Here is a 17060-nt window from a genome sequence, read left to right on the forward strand (position 1 = left end):
CGCTCACATTTCAGTATGGTTGCCCCCGGAGAGGCACATGATGGCGGCTCGGGCGCGGCACGTGTAATAACCGGGGTAGAGCCATGGCTGAGTCACCGCCATAATGATTGGTGTCTCGGCTCCACCCGAGGTCGTAATAACGGAGTGATCCTCCCGAGCTGCACGTCTCTTCCTCCATTCACAGCCGAAGCTGCAGTCACAGTTCTGTTATGAGACTCAGTAGATACCCTGCTCATCACTTCTCGACCATCACAAAAGCTGAAGAGAGAAACGGGTTACACAGCGGGCCGCAGCTACAGGAGGGGCGAGTACTTCACTCACAGCTACAGGAGGGGCGACTGCTTCAGCCGCAGCTACGGGAGGGGCGACTGCTTCAGCCGCAGCTACGGGAGGGGCGACTGCTTCACTCACAGCTACAGGAGGGGCGACTGCTTCAGCCGCAGCTACGGGAGGGGCGACTGCTTCAGCCGCAGCTACGGGAGGGGCGACTGCTTCAGCCGCAGCTACAGGAGGGGCGACCACTTCAGCCGCAGCTACAGGAGGGGCGACTGCTTCAGCCGCAGCTACAGGAGGGGCGACTGCTTCAGCCGCAGCTACAGGAGGGGCGACTGCTTCAGCCGCAGCTACAGGAGGGGCGACCACTTCAGCTACAGGAGGGGCGACTACTTCACTCACAGCTACAGGAGGGGCGACTACTTCACTCACAGCTACAGGAGGGGCAACCGCTTCAGCCACAGCTACAGGAGGGGCGACCACTTCACTCACAGCTACAGGAGGGGCGACTACTTCACTCACAGCTACAGGAGGGGCGACTACTTCACTCACAGCTACAGGAGGGGCAACCGCTTCAGCCACAGCTACAGGAGGGGCGACTACTTCACTCACAGCTACAGGAGGGGCGACTACTTCACTCACAGCTACAGGAGGGGCGACCACTTCAGCCGCAGCTACAGGAGGGGCGACTGCTTCAGCCACAGCTACAGGAGGGGCGACCACTTCACTCACAGCTACAGGAGGGGCGACTGCTTCAGCCGCAGCTACAGGAGGGGCGACTACTTCACTCACAGCTACAGGAGGGGCGACCACTTCAGCCACAGCTACAGGAGGGGCGACCGCTTCAGCCACAGCTACAGGAGGGGCGACTGCTTCACTCACAGCTACAGGAGGGGCGACCACTTCAGCCACAGCTATGGAGGGGCGACTACTTCACTCACAGCTACAGGAGGGGCGACTGCTTCAGCCACAGCTACAGGAGGGGCGACCGCTTCAGCCGCAGCTACAGGAGGGGCGACCGCTTCAGCCGCAGCTACAGGAGGGGCGACTACTTCACTCACAGCTACAGGAGGGGCGACCACTTCAGCCACAGCTACAGGAGGGGCGACCACTTCACTCACAGCTACAGGAGGGGCGACCACTTCACTCACAGCTACAGGAGGGGCGACTACTTAAATCACAGCTACGGGGGGGGCAACCACTTCAGCCACAGCTACAGGAGGGGCGACCACTTCACTCACAGCTTCAGGAGGGGCGACTACTTCAGCCGCAGCTACAGGAGGGGCGACTACTTCACTCACAGCTACAGGAGGGGCGACTACTTCAATCACAGCTACGGGGGGGGGGGGGCAACCACTTCAGCCGCAGCTACAGGAGGGGCGACCACTTCAGCCGCAGCTACAGGAGGGGCGACTACTTCACTCACAGCTACAGGAGGGGCGACTACTTCAGCCGCAGCTACAGGAGGGGCGACCACTTCAGCCGCAGCTACAGGAGGGGCGACCACTTCACTCACAGCTACAGGAGGGGAGACCACTTCAGCCGCAGCTACAGGAGGGGCGACCACTTCACTCACAGCTACAGGAGGGGCGACTACTTCACTCACAGCTACAGGAGGGGCGACTACTTCACTCACAGCTACAGGAGGGGCGACTACTTCAGCCGCAGCTACAGGAGGGGCAACCGCTTCAGCCGCAGCTACAGGAGGGGCGACTGCTTCAGCCACAGCTACAGGAGGGGCGACCACTTCACTCACAGCTACAGGAGGGGCGACTGCTTCAGCCGCAGCTACAGGAGGGGCGACCACTTCAGCCACAGCTACAGGAGGGGCGACTGCTTCACTCACAGCTACAGGAGGGGCGACCACTTCAGCCACAGCTATGGAGGGGCGACTACTTCACTCACAGCTACAGGAGGGGCGACTGCTTCAGCCACAGCTACAGGAGGGGCGACCGCTTCAGCCGCAGCTACAGGAGGGGCGACCGCTTCAGCCGCAGCTACAGGAGGGGCGACTACTTCACTCACAGCTACAGGAGGGGCGACCACTTCAGCCACAGCTACAGGAGGGGCGACCACTTCACTCACAGCTACAGGAGGGGCGACCGCTTCAGCCGCAGCTACAGGAGGGGCGACTACTTCACTCACAGCTACAGGAGGGGCGACTGCTTCAGCCGCAGCTACAGGAGGGGCGACTACTTCACTCACAGCTACAGGAGGGGCGACCACTTCAGCCACAGCTACAGGAGGGGCGACCGCTTCAGCCACAGCTACAGGAGGGGCGACCACTTCACTCACAGCTACAGGAGGGGCGACTACTTCAATCACAGCTACGGGGGGGGGCAACCACTTCAGCCACAGCTATGGAGGGGCGACTACTTCACTCACAGCTACAGGAGGGGCGACCACTTCACTCACAGCTACAGGAGGGGCGACAGCTTCAGCCACAGCTACAGGAGGGGCGACCGCTTCAGCCGCAGCTACAGGAGGGGCGACCGCTTCAGCCGCAGCTACAGGAGGGGCGACTACTTCACTCACAGCTACAGGAGGGGCGACCACTTCAGCCACAGCTACAGGAGGGGCGACCACTTCACTCACAGCTACAGGAGGGGCGACCGCTTCAGCCGCAGCTACAGGAGGGGCGACTACTTCACTCACAGCTACAGGAGGGGCGACTACTTCACTCACAGCTACAGGAGGGGCGACTACTTCACTCACAGCTACAGGAGGGGCGACTGCTTCAGCCACAGCTACAGGAGGGGCGACCGCTTCAGCCACAGCTACAGGAGGGGCGACCACTTCAGCCACAGCTACAGGAGGGGCGACCACTTCAGCCGCAGCTACAGGAGGGGCGACTACTTCACTCACAGCTACAGGAGGGGCGACTGCTTCACTCACAGCTACAGGAGGGGCGACCGCTTCACTCACAGCTACGGGAGGGGCGACCACTTCAGCCACAGCTACAGGAGGGGCGACCGCTTCAGCCGCAGCTACAGGAGGGGCAACCGCTTCAGCCGCAGCTACAGGAGGGGCGACTGCTTCAGCCACAGCTACAGGAGGAGCGACCACTTCACTCACAGCTACAGGAGGAGCGACCACTTCACTCACAGCTACAGGAGGGGCGACCACTTCACTCACAGCTACAGGAGGGGCGACCGCTTCAGCCGCAGCTACAGGAGGGGCGACCACTTCAGCCACAGCTACAGGAGGGGCGACCGCTTCACTCACAGCTACAGGAGGGGCGACCACTTCAGCCACAGCTATGGAGGGGCGACTACTTCACTCACAGCTACAGGAGGGGCGACTGCTTCAGCCACAGCTACAGGAGGGGCGACCACTTCAGCCACAGCTACAGGAGGGGCGACTGCTTCAGCCGCAGCTACAGGAGGGGCGACTACTTCACTCACAGCTACAGGAGGGGCGACCACTTCAGCCACAGCTACAGGAGGGGCGACCACTTCACTCACAGCTACAGGAGGGGCGACTGCTTCACTCACAGCTACAGGAGGGGCGACCGCTTCACTCACAGCTACGGGAGGGGCGACCGCTTCAGCCACAGCTACAGGAGGGGCGACCGCTTCAGCCGCAGCTACAGGAGGGGCGACTGCTTTACTCACAGCTACAGGAGGGGTGACTGCTTCACTCACAGCTACAGGAGGGGCGACCACTTCAGCCGCAGCTACAGGAGGGGCGACCACTTCAGCCGCAGCTACAGGAGGGGCGACCACTTCACTCACAGCTACAGGAGGGGCGACTACTTAAATCACAGCTACGGGGGGGGGCAACCACTTCAGCCACAGCTACAGGAGGGGCGACCACTTCACTCACAGCTTCAGGAGGGGCGACTACTTCAGCCGCAGCTACAGGAGGGGCGACTACTTCACTCACAGCTACAGGAGGGGCGACTACTTCAATCACAGCTACGGGGGGGGGGGGCAACCACTTCAGCCGCAGCTACAGGAGGGGCGACCACTTCAGCCGCAGCTACAGGAGGGGCGACTACTTCACTCACAGCTACAGGAGGGGCGACTACTTCAGCCGCAGCTACAGGAGGGGCGACCACTTCACTCACAGCTACAGGAGGGGCGACCACTTCACTCACAGCTACAGGAGGGGCGACTACTTCAGCCACAGCTACAGGAGGGGCGACCACTTCAGCCGCAGCTACAGGAGGGGCGACCACTTCAGCTACAGGAGGGGCGACTACTTCACTCACAGCTACAGGAGGGGCGACTACTTCACTCACAGCTACAGGAGGGGCAACCGCTTCAGCCACAGCTACAGGAGGGGCGACCACTTCACTCACAGCTACAGGAGGGGCGACTACTTCACTCACAGCTACAGGAGGGGCAACCGCTTCAGCCACAGCTACAGGAGGGGCGACTACTTCACTCACAGCTACAGGAGGGGCGACTACTTCACTCACAGCTACAGGAGGGGCAACCGCTTCAGCCGCAGCTACAGGAGGGGCGACCGCTTCACTCACAGCTACAGGAGGGGCGACCGCTTCAGCCGCAGCTACAGGAGGGGCGACCGCTTCAGCCGCAGCTACAGGAGGGGCGACCGCTTCAGCCGCAGCTACAGGAGGGGCGACTGCTTCACTCACAGCTACAGGAGGGGCGACTGCTTCACTCACAGCTACAGGAGGGGCGACCACTTCAGCCACAGCTATGGAGGGGCGACTACTTCACTCACAGCTACAGGAGGGGCGACTACTTCACTCACAGCTACAGGAGGGGCGACCGCTTCAGCCACAGCTACAGGAGGGGCGACCGCTTCAGCCGCAGCTACAGGAGGGGCGACCGCTTCAGCCGCAGCTACAGGAGGGGCGACTACTTCACTCACAGCTACAGGAGGGGCGACCACTTCAGCCACAGCTACAGGAGGGGCGACCACTTCACTCACAGCTACAGGAGGGGCGACCGCTTCAGCCGCAGCTACAGGAGGGGCGACTACTTCACTCACAGCTACAGGAGGGGCGACTACTTCACTCACAGCTACAGGAGGGGCGACTACTTCACTCACAGCTACAGGAGGGGCGACTGCTTCAGCCACAGCTACAGGAGGGGCGACCGCTTCAGCCACAGCTACAGGAGGGGCGACCACTTCAGCCACAGCTACAGGAGGGGCGACCACTTCAGCCACAGCTACAGGAGGGGCGACTACTTCACTCACAGCTACAGGAGGGGCGACTGCTTCACTCACAGCTACAGGAGGGGCGACCGCTTCACTCACAGCTACGGGAGGGGCGACCACTTCAGCCACAGCTACAGGAGGGGCGACCGCTTCAGCCGCAGCTACAGGAGGGGCGACCGCTTCAGCCGCAGCTACAGGAGGGGCAACCGCTTCAGCCGCAGCTACAGGAGGGGCGACTGCTTCAGCCACAGCTACAGGAGGAGCGACCACTTCACTCACAGCTACAGGAGGAGCGACCACTTCACTCACAGCTACAGGAGGGGCGACTACTTCACTCACAGCTACAGGAGGGGCAACCGCTTCACTCACAGCTACAGGAGGGGCGACTACTTCACTCACAGCTACAGGAGGGGCGACTACTTCACTCACAGCTACAGGAGGGGCAACCGCTTCAGCCGCAGCTACAGGAGGGGCGACTGCTTCAGCCACAGCTACAGGAGGGGCGACCACTTCACTCACAGCTACAGGAGGGGCGACTGCTTCAGCCGCAGCTACAGGAGGGGCGACTACTTCACTCACAGCTACAGGAGGGGCGACCACTTCAGCCACAGCTACAGGAGGGGCGACCGCTTCAGCCACAGCTACAGGAGGGGCGACCACTTCACTCACAGCTACAGGAGGGGCGACTACTTCAATCACAGCTACGGGGGGGGGCAACCACTTCAGCCACAGCTATGGAGGGGCGACTACTTCACTCACAGCTACAGGAGGGGCGACCACTTCACTCACAGCTACAGGAGGGGCGACTGCTTCAGCCACAGCTACAGGAGGGGCGACCGCTTCAGCCGCAGCTACAGGAGGGGCGACCGCTTCAGCCGCAGCTACAGGAGGGGCGACTACTTCACTCACAGCTACAGGAGGGGCGACCACTTCAGCCACAGCTACAGGAGGGGCGACCACTTCACTCACAGCTACAGGAGGGGCGACCGCTTCAGCCGCAGCTACAGGAGGGGCGACTACTTCACTCACAGCTACAGGAGGGGCGACTACTTCACTCACAGCTACAGGAGGGGCGACTACTTCACTCACAGCTACAGGAGGGGCGACTGCTTCAGCCACAGCTACAGGAGGGGCGACCGCTTCAGCCACAGCTACAGGAGGGGCGACCACTTCAGCCACAGCTACAGGAGGGGCGACCACTTCAGCCGCAGCTACAGGAGGGGCGACTACTTCACTCACAGCTACAGGAGGGGCGACTGCTTCACTCACAGCTACAGGAGGGGCGACCGCTTCACTCACAGCTACGGGAGGGGCGACCACTTCAGCCACAGCTACAGGAGGGGCGACCGCTTCAGCCGCAGCTACAGGAGGGGCAACCGCTTCAGCCGCAGCTACAGGAGGGGCGACTGCTTCAGCCACAGCTACAGGAGGAGCGACCACTTCACTCACAGCTACAGGAGGAGCGACCACTTCACTCACAGCTACAGGAGGGGCGACTACTTCACTCACAGCTACAGGAGGGGCAACCGCTTCAGCCACAGCTACAGGAGGGGCGACTACTTCACTCACAGCTACAGGAGGGGCGACTACTTCACTCACAGCTACAGGAGGGGCAACCGCTTCAGCCGCAGCTACAGGAGGGGCGACTGCTTCAGCCACAGCTACAGGAGGGGCGACCACTTCACTCACAGCTACAGGAGGGGCGACTGCTTCAGCCGCAGCTACAGGAGGGGCGACTACTTCACTCACAGCTACAGGAGGGGCGACCGCTTCAGCCACAGCTACAGGAGGGGCGACTGCTTCACTCACAGCTACAGGAGGGGCGACCACTTCAGCCACAGCTATGGAGGGGCGACTACTTCACTCACAGCTACAGGAGGGGCGACTGCTTCAGCCACAGCTACAGGAGGGGCGACCGCTTCAGCCGCAGCTACAGGAGGGGCGACCGCTTCAGCCGCAGCTACAGGAGGGGCGACTACTTCACTCACAGCTACAGGAGGGGCGACCACTTCAGCCACAGCTACAGGAGGGGCGACCACTTCACTCACAGCTACAGGAGGGGCGACCGCTTCAGCCGCAGCTACAGGAGGGGCGACTACTTCACTCACAGCTACAGGAGGGGCGACTACTTCACTCACAACTACAGGAGGGGCGACTGCTTCAGCCACAGCTACAGGAGGGGCGACCGCTTCAGCCACAGCTACAGGAGGGGCGACCACTTCAGCCACAGCTACAGGAGGGGCGACCACTTCAGCCACAGCTACAGGAGGGGCGACTACTTCACTCACAGCTACAGGAGGGGCGACCGCTTCACTCACAGCTACAGGAGGGGCGACCGCTTCACTCACAGCTACGGGAGGGGCGACCGCTTCAGCCACAGCTACAGGAGGGGCGACCGCTTCAGCCGCAGCTACAGGAGGGGCAACCGCTTCAGCCGCAGCTACAGGAGGGGCGACTGCTTCAGCCACAGCTACAGGAGGGGCGACTGCTTCAGCCGCAGCTACAGGAGGGGCGACTGCTTCAGCCGCAGCTACAGGAGGGGCGACTACTTCACTCACAGCTACAGGAGGGGCGACCACTTCAGCCACAGCTACAGGAGGGGCGACCGCTTCACTCACAGCTACAGGAGGGGCGACCACTTCAGCCACAGCTATGGAGGGGCGACTACTTCACTCACAGCTACAGGAGGGGCGACTGCTTCAGCCACAGCTACAGGAGGGGCGACCACTTCAGCCACAGCTACAGGAGGGGCGACTGCTTCAGCCGCAGCTACAGGAGGGGCGACTACTTCACTCACAGCTACAGGAGGGGCGACCACTTCAGCCACAGCTACAGGAGGGGCGACCACTTCACTCACAGCTACAGGAGGGGCGACTGCTTCACTCACAGCTACAGGAGGGGCGACCGCTTCACTCACAGCTACGGGAGGGGCGACCGCTTCAGCCACAGCTACAGGAGGGGCGACCGCTTCAGCCGCAGCTACAGGAGGGGCGACTGCTTCACTCACAGCTACAGGAGGGGTGACTGCTTCACTCACAGCTACAGGAGGGGCGACCACTTCAGCCGCAGCTACAGGAGGGGCGACCACTTCAGCCGCAGCTACAGGAGGGGCGACCACTTCACTCACAGCTACAGGAGGGGCGACTACTTAAATCACAGCTACGGGGGGGGCAACCACTTCAGCCACAGCTACAGGAGGGGCGACCACTTCACTCACAGCTTCAGGAGGGGCGACTACTTCAGCCGCAGCTACAGGAGGGGCGACTACTTCACTCACAGCTACAGGAGGGGCGACTACTTCAATCACAGCTACGGGGGGGGGGGGCAACCACTTCAGCCGCAGCTACAGGAGGGGCGACCACTTCAGCCGCAGCTACAGGAGGGGCGACTACTTCACTCACAGCTACAGGAGGGGCGACTACTTCAGCCGCAGCTACAGGAGGGGCGACCACTTCAGCCGCAGCTACAGGAGGGGCGACCACTTCACTCACAGCTACAGGAGGGGAGACCACTTCAGCCGCAGCTACAGGAGGGGCGACCACTTCACTCACAGCTACAGGAGGGGCGACTACTTCACTCACAGCTACAGGAGGGGCGACTACTTCACTCACAGCTACAGGAGGGGCGACTACTTCAGCCGCAGCTACAGGAGGGGCGACTACTTCACTCACAGCTACAGGAGGGGCGACTACTTCAATCACAGCTACGGGGGGGGGCAACCACTTCAGCCGCAGCTACAGGAGGGGCGACTACTTCACTCACAGCTACAGGAGGGGCGACTACTTCAATCACAGCTACGGGGGGGGCGACCACTTCAGCCGCAGCTACAGGAGGGGCGACCACTTCACTCACAGCTACAGGAGGGGCGACTACTTCAGCCGCAGCTACAGGAGGGGCGACCACTTCACTCACAGCTACAGGAGGGGCGACCACTTCACTCACAGCTACAGGAGGGGCGACTACTTCACTCACAGCTACAGGAGGGGCGACCACTTCACTCACAGCTACAGGAGGGGCGACCGCTTCAGCCACAGCTACAGGAGGGGCGACTACTTCACTCACAGCTACAGGAGGGGCGACTACTTCACTCACAGCTACAGGAGGGGCGACTACTTCACTCACAGCTACAGGAGGGGCGACTACTTCACTCACAGCTACAGGAGGGGCGACTACTTCACTCACAGCTACAGGAGGGGCGACTACTTCACTCACAGCTACAGGAGGGGCGACTACTTCAATTACAGCTACAGGAGGGGCGACTGTTTCAATCACAGCTACAGGAGGGGCGACTGCTTCACTCACAGCTACAGGAGGGGCGACTGCTTCACTCACAGCTACAGGAGGGGCGACCACTTCAGCCACAGCTACGGGAGGGGCGACCGCTTCACTCACAGCTACAGGAGGGGCGACTGCTTCACTCACAGCTACAGGAGGGGCGACTGCTTCACTCACAGCTACAGAAGGGGCGACCACTTCAATCACAGCTACAGGAGGGGCGACTACTTCACTCACAGCTACAGGAGGGGCGACTACTTCACTCACAGCTACAGGAGGGGCGACTACTTCACTCACAGCTACAGGAGGGGCGACTACTTCACTCACAGCTACAGGAGGGGCAACCGCTTCAGCCACAGCTACAGGAGGGGCGACCACTTCACTCACAGCTACAGGAGGGGCGACCACTTCAGGGCTTGACAAATTTCCTTGGAATCTAGGAGCAGATTTTTTGTTTTTTTTACCTTATAAAGCCTTATTTTCAGCGACAAAAATAACACTTCTTAAATTAACATATAAAGAAGTCTAGAACCAAACAACATGGGCATTAACAAGATATACAGTGGCAGTGTACAGTACCGCACACACATATACAGTGGCAGTGTACAGTACCACACACATATACAGTGGCAGTGTACAGTACTGCACACACATACAGCGGCAGTGTACAGTACCGCACACACATACAGCGGCAGTGTACAGTACCGCACACATATACAGTGGCAGTGTACAGTACCGCACACACATATACAGCGGCAGTGTACAGTACCACACACATATACAGTGGCAGTGTACAGTACCGCACACACATACAGCGGCAGTGTACAGTACCGCACACATATACAGCGGCAGTGTACAGTACCGCACACATATACAGCGGCAGTGTACAGTACCGCACACATATACAGCGGCAGTGTACAGTACCGCACACATATACAGTGGCAGTGTACAGTACCGCACACACATATACAGCGGCAGTGTACAGTACCGCACACACATATACAGCGGCAGTGTACAGTACCGCACACACATACAGCGGCAGTGTACAGTACCGCACACATATACAGCGGCAGTGTACAGTACCGCACACATATACAGCGGCAGTGTACAGTACCGCACACATATACAGCGGCAGTGTACAGTACCGCACACATATACAGCGGCAGTGTACAGTACCGCACACACATATACAGCGGCAGTGTACAGTACCGCACACACATATACAGCGGCAGTGTACAGTACCGCACACACATATACAGCGGCAGTGTACAGTACCGCACACACATATACAGTGGCAGTGTACAGTACCGCACACATATACAGTGGCAGTGTACAGTACCGCACACACATATACAGTGGCAGTGTACAGTACCGCACACATATACAGTGGCAGTGTACAGTACCGCACACATATACAGTGGCAGTGTACAGTACCGCACACACATATACAGTGGCAGTGTACAGTACCGCACACACATATACAGTGGCAGTGTACAGTACCGCACACATATACAGTGGCAGTGTACAGTACCGCACACACATATACAGTGGCAGTGTACAGTACCACACACACATATACAGTGGCAGTGTACAGTACCACACACACATATACAGTGGCAGTGTACAGTACCACACACACATATACAGTGGCAGTGTACAGTACCGCACACATATACAGTGGCAGTGTACAGTACCGCACACATATACAGTGGCAGTGTACAGTACTGCACACACATACAGCGGCAGTGTACAGTACCGCACACACATATACAGTGGCAGTGTACAGTACCGCACACATATACAGTGGCAGTGTACAGTACCGCACACACATACAGTGGCAGTGTACAGTACCGCACACACATATACAGCGGCAGTGTACAGTACCGCACACACATATACAGCGGCAGTGTACAGTACCACACACACATATACAGCGGCAGTGTACAGTACCACACACATATACAGTGGCAGTGTACAGTACCACACACATATACAGCGGCAGTGTACAGTACCACACACATATACAGCGGCAGTGTACAGTACCGCACACACATATACAGTGGCAGTGTACAGTACCACACACATATACAGCGGCAGTGTACAGTACCACACACATATACAGCGGCAGTGTACAGTACCGCACACACATACAGTGGCAGTGTACAGTACTGCACACACATATACAGCGGCAGTGTACAGTACCGCACACACATACAGTGGCAGTGTACAGTACCGCACACACATATACAGCGGCAGTGTACAGTACCGCACACACATATACAGTGGCAGTGTACAGTACCGCACACACATATACAGTGGCAGTGTACAGTACCGCACACACATATACAGCGGCAGTGTACAGTACCACACACACATATACAGTGGCAGTGTACAGTACCGCACACACATATACAGTGGCAGTGTACAGTACCGCACACACATATACAGTGGCAGTGTACAGTACCGCACACACATATACAGTGGCAGTGTACAGTACCGCACACACATATACAGTGGCAGTGTACAGTACCGCGCACACATATACAGTGGCAGTGTACAGTACCGCACACATATACAGCGGCAGTGTACAGTACCGCACACACATATACAGTGGCAGTGTACAGTACCGCGCACACATATACAGTGGCAGTGTACAGTACCGCACACATATACAGCGGCAGTGTACAGTACCGCACACACATATACAGTGGCAGTGTACAGTACCGCACACACATATACAGCGGCAGTGTACAGTACCGCACACACATATACAGTGGCAGTGTACAGTACCGCACACACATATACAGTGGCAGTGTACAGTACCGCACAGACATATACAGTGGCAGTGTACAGTACCGCACACACATATACAGCGGCAGTGTACAGAACCGCACACACATATACAGCGGCAGTGTACAGAACCGCACACACATATACAGCGGCAGTGTACAGTACCGCACACATATATACAGTGGCAGTGTACAGTACCGCACACACATACAGCGGCAGTGTACAGTACCGCACACACATATACAGCGGCAGTGTACAGTACCGCACACACATATACAGCGGCAGTGTACAGTACCACACACATATACAGCGGCAGTGTACAGTACCGCACACACATATACAGTGGCAGTGTACAGTACCGCACACACATATACAGTGGCAGTGTACAGTACCGCACACACATATACAGTGGCAGTGTACAGTACCGCACACACATATACAGTGGCAGTGTACAGTACCGCACACACATATACAGCGGCAGTGTACAGTACCGCACACATATACAGCGGCAGTGTACAGTACCGCACACATATACAGTGGCAGTGTACAGTACCGCACACACATATACAGCGGCAGTGTACAGTACCGCACACACATATACAGCGGCAGTGTACAGTACCACACACATATACAGCGGCAGTGTACAGTACCGCACACACATATACAGCGGCAGTGTACAGTACCACACACATATACAGTGGCAGTGTACAGTACCGCACACACATATACAGCGGCAGTGTACAGTACCGCACACACATATACAGCGGCAGTGTACAGTACCACACACATATACAGTGGCAGTGTACAGAACCGCACACACATATACAGCGGCAGTGTACAGTACCGCACACACATATACAGTGGCAGTGTACAGTACCGCACACATATACAGTGGCAGTGTACAGTACTGCACACACATATACAGTGGCAGTGTACAGTACCGCACACATATACAGCGGCAGTGTACAGTACCGCACACATATACAGTGGCAGTGTACAGTACCGCACACACATATACAGTGGCAGTGTACAGTACCGCACACACATATACATTGGCAGTGTACAGTACCGCACACACATATACAGTGGCAGTGTACAGAACCGCACACACATATACAGCGGCAGTGTACAGTACCGCACACATATATACAGTGGCAGTGTACAGTACCGCACACACATACAGCGGCAGTGTACAGTACCGCACACACATATACAGCGGCAGTGTACAGTACCGCACACACATATACAGCGGCAGTGTACAGTACCACACACATATACAGTGGCAGTGTACAGTACCGCACACACATATACAGCGGCAGTGTACAGTACCGCACACACATATACAGTGGCAGTGTACAGTACCGCACACACATATACAGTGGCAGTGTACAGTACCGCACACACATATACAGCGGCAGTGTACAGTACCGCACACACATATACAGCGGCAGTGTACAGTACCGCACACACATATACAGCGGCAGTGTACAGTACCGCACACATATACAGCGGCAGTGTACAGTACCGCACACATATACAGTGGCAGTGTACAGTACCGCACACACATATACAGCGGCAGTGTACAGTACCGCACACACATATACAGCGGCAGTGTACAGTACCGCACACACATATACAGCGGCAGTGTACAGTACCGCACACATATACAGTGGCAGTGTACAGTACCGCACACACATATACAGCGGCAGTGTACAGTACCGCACACACATATACAGTGGCAGTGTACAGTACCGCACACATATACAGTGGCAGTGTACAGTACCGCACACACATATACAGTGGCAGTGTACAGTACCGCACACACATATACAGTGGCAGTGTACAGTACCGCACACACATATACAGTGGCAGTGTACAGTACCGCACACACATATACAGTGGCAGTGTACAGTACCGCACACACATATACAGTGGCAGTGTACAGTACCGCACACACATACAGCGGCAGTGTACAGTACCGCACACATATACAGCGGCAGTGTACAGTACCGCACACATATACAGTGGCAGTGTACAGTACCGCACACACATATACAGTGGCAGTGTACAGTACCGCACACACATATACAGTGGCAGTGTACAGTACCGCACACACATATACAGTGGCAGTGTACAGTACCGCACACATATACAGCGGCAGTGTACAGTACCGCACACACATATACAGCGGCAGTGTACAGTACCGCACACACATATACAGCGGCAGTGTACAGTACCGCACACACATATACATTGGCAGTGTACAGTACCGCACACACATATACAGTGGCAGTGTACAGTACCGCACACACATATACATTGGCAGTGTACAGTACCGCACACATATACAGCGGCAGTGTACAGTACCGCACACATATACAGTGGCAGTGTACAGTACCGCACACACATATACAGCGGCAGTGTACAGTACCGCACACACATATACAGTGGCAGTGTACAGTATTGCGCACACACATATACAGCGGCAGTGTACAGTACCGCACACACATATACAGCGGCAGTGTACAGTACCGCACACACATATACAGTGGCAGTGTACAGTACCGCACACATATACAGTGGCAGTGTACAGTACTGCACACACATATACAGTGGCAGTGTACAGTACCGCACACACATATACAGTGGCAGTGTACAGTACCGCACACACATATACAGTGGCAGTGTACAGTACCGCACACATATACAGTGGCAGTGTACAGTACCGCACACACATATACAGCGGCAGTGTACAGTACCGCACACACATATACAGTGGCAGTGTACAGTACCGCACACACATATACAGTGGCAGTGTACAGTACCGCACACACATATACAGTGGCAGTGTACAGTACCGCACACACATATACATTGGCAGTGTACAGTACCGCACACACATACAGTGGCAGTGTACAGTACCGCACACACATATACATTGGCAGTGTACAGTACCGCACACACATATACAGTGGCAGTGTACGCCTGTTCAGGCAATTTTACGCTTTGATAAAAGGCTGACGAGTCTGAATCCACATTACGGCTTTTCCTGTAGTTAACCAGCGCACTGCCGGCTGTGTATCTCATGGGCAGCGCAGCCGTTACCCTAAACATCCAATGGCTGAGCTCCTTACTGGCAGGTGGAGGGACGGCAGCAAGTAAGGAGCTGGTTATTAGGAGGGAGGCTGCTCATTGGCCAATGTCGGCACGCTGCTTCTCCAGTCCCTGACGGTGCAGGCCGAGGACAGACCCGTGAGGAGGCCGGCTGATGTCTGGAGCGCTGCACCGGGGTAATGGGATCACGTAGAGCGCGGCTGCCGACATCAGAGGTGACTGAAGACGTCATCATACCTCTAGGGATCTTGACACCCGGAATGTAGAGTACGACGCTAAACTCTCTTGTGTTCGGAGCTCAGTCAGAGCCTGCTGGTGCAGTAATCAGTGAGACTGAGCATCTGAGTCAGAGGACTCACTGATCGCTCCAGCTCAGCAAGAGCCTGTGGATTAACTGATCACTGCACCAGCACGTTCTGGCTGAGTGCAAGCTCTGGCTCAGTTGCTCAGGCAGGGCCTGCTGGTGCAGTGCTCTGTGTATCCTGTATTTTTTTTGCCCCATCATCCCAACATAGATTTCTGCGCTGCTCAGACGTCTTCTATGTGGGCGCTGGATCCACGCAGCAGGACATGGTGGGGCCAATCATGGCGCCGATGGGCCAACGTGATGCTGGTGATGCAGAGCGCTGAGAATTCGCCTTTGTCGTATTTTAAATATGATGGAGAAAACATGAGTTTTTAAATTGCACAAAAGTCAGAAATTTTAAATGGTCTAAATTTGCTATTTATGTATAGAAGACAATTCTAGAGGAGCCGGGTGACGGCTTCCTGCATAAATAGTACTCGTACTCCTCTTCAGCTGAAAATACTCTTCAAAAACAGTTAAGAGGAGTATTTTTACTCTTTTGGAAAAAATGTAGTGCGACCTCTGATGGCAGTGTACAGTACCACACGGCGGCGGCGTACAGTACCCCACCCACACGGCAGCTGCGTACAGAGTAGTTGTTACGATACCAAATTTGTGATTCAATTTAGATACCATAAAAAATTAGTACTGCAATACTCTACCATTCGATACCACGCAAAAAACAAAGCCGCGTGCATTCCGAATTCTTAAAAAAAGGCGAATCGCGCAGTTTTATTTTTTTCTGTTCCAGCGTTCACCGCATAGATTTTTTTATATTTTAAATAGTTTGGACTTTTCTGATGTGGCGATGTGATATTTTTTGTTTATATATTTTATGTGAAATTGGGTGATTTATAATATTGGTGGGTTTTTTCACACTTATTTAATAACCATTTCCCCTCTTAGGGGCCAGAACCTGGGATCTTTTATTACCTTGTCCTATTCCTCCTGATAGAGCTTTATCAGGGTAAATAGGACCTCACACTCCATGCTGCCCTGTACACACAGCAGCAGGGAGATTACCATGGCAGCCGGGGCTTCAGTAGCATCCTGGCTGCCATGGTAACCAAGAGAGGCCCCAGGATTACACTGCCCCACCAATGAGAAGGGGAGGGGACCCTGTGGCCAC

General features: G+C 56.5%; 1 protein-coding gene across 1 annotated transcript; it reads right to left on the reverse strand.

Moving 5' to 3' along the window:
- Positions 1-3: 3 nt before the first annotated feature.
- Positions 4-15795, reverse strand: LOC120990550 (calphotin-like). Its single transcript, XM_040419434.1, has 17 exons — positions 15681-15795; positions 8804-8929; positions 8290-8505; positions 8080-8175; positions 7721-7936; positions 7511-7666; positions 6672-6857; positions 6492-6617; positions 5472-5687; positions 5292-5417; positions 3764-3979; positions 3554-3649; positions 3165-3380; positions 2985-3110; positions 1696-1821; positions 322-623; positions 4-204 (listed from the first exon to the last, which is right to left on the reverse strand). Exons 1-17 carry the CDS (start codon positions 15793-15795, stop codon positions 4-6), a joined length of 2862 nt encoding a protein of 953 aa, XP_040275368.1.
- Between the last annotated feature and the right edge of the window lie 1265 nt (positions 15796-17060).

This window comes from Bufo bufo, chromosome 1 (genome assembly GCF_905171765.1).
Source record: "Bufo bufo chromosome 1, aBufBuf1.1, whole genome shotgun sequence".
Taxonomy (NCBI): domain Eukaryota; kingdom Metazoa; phylum Chordata; class Amphibia; order Anura; family Bufonidae; genus Bufo; species Bufo bufo.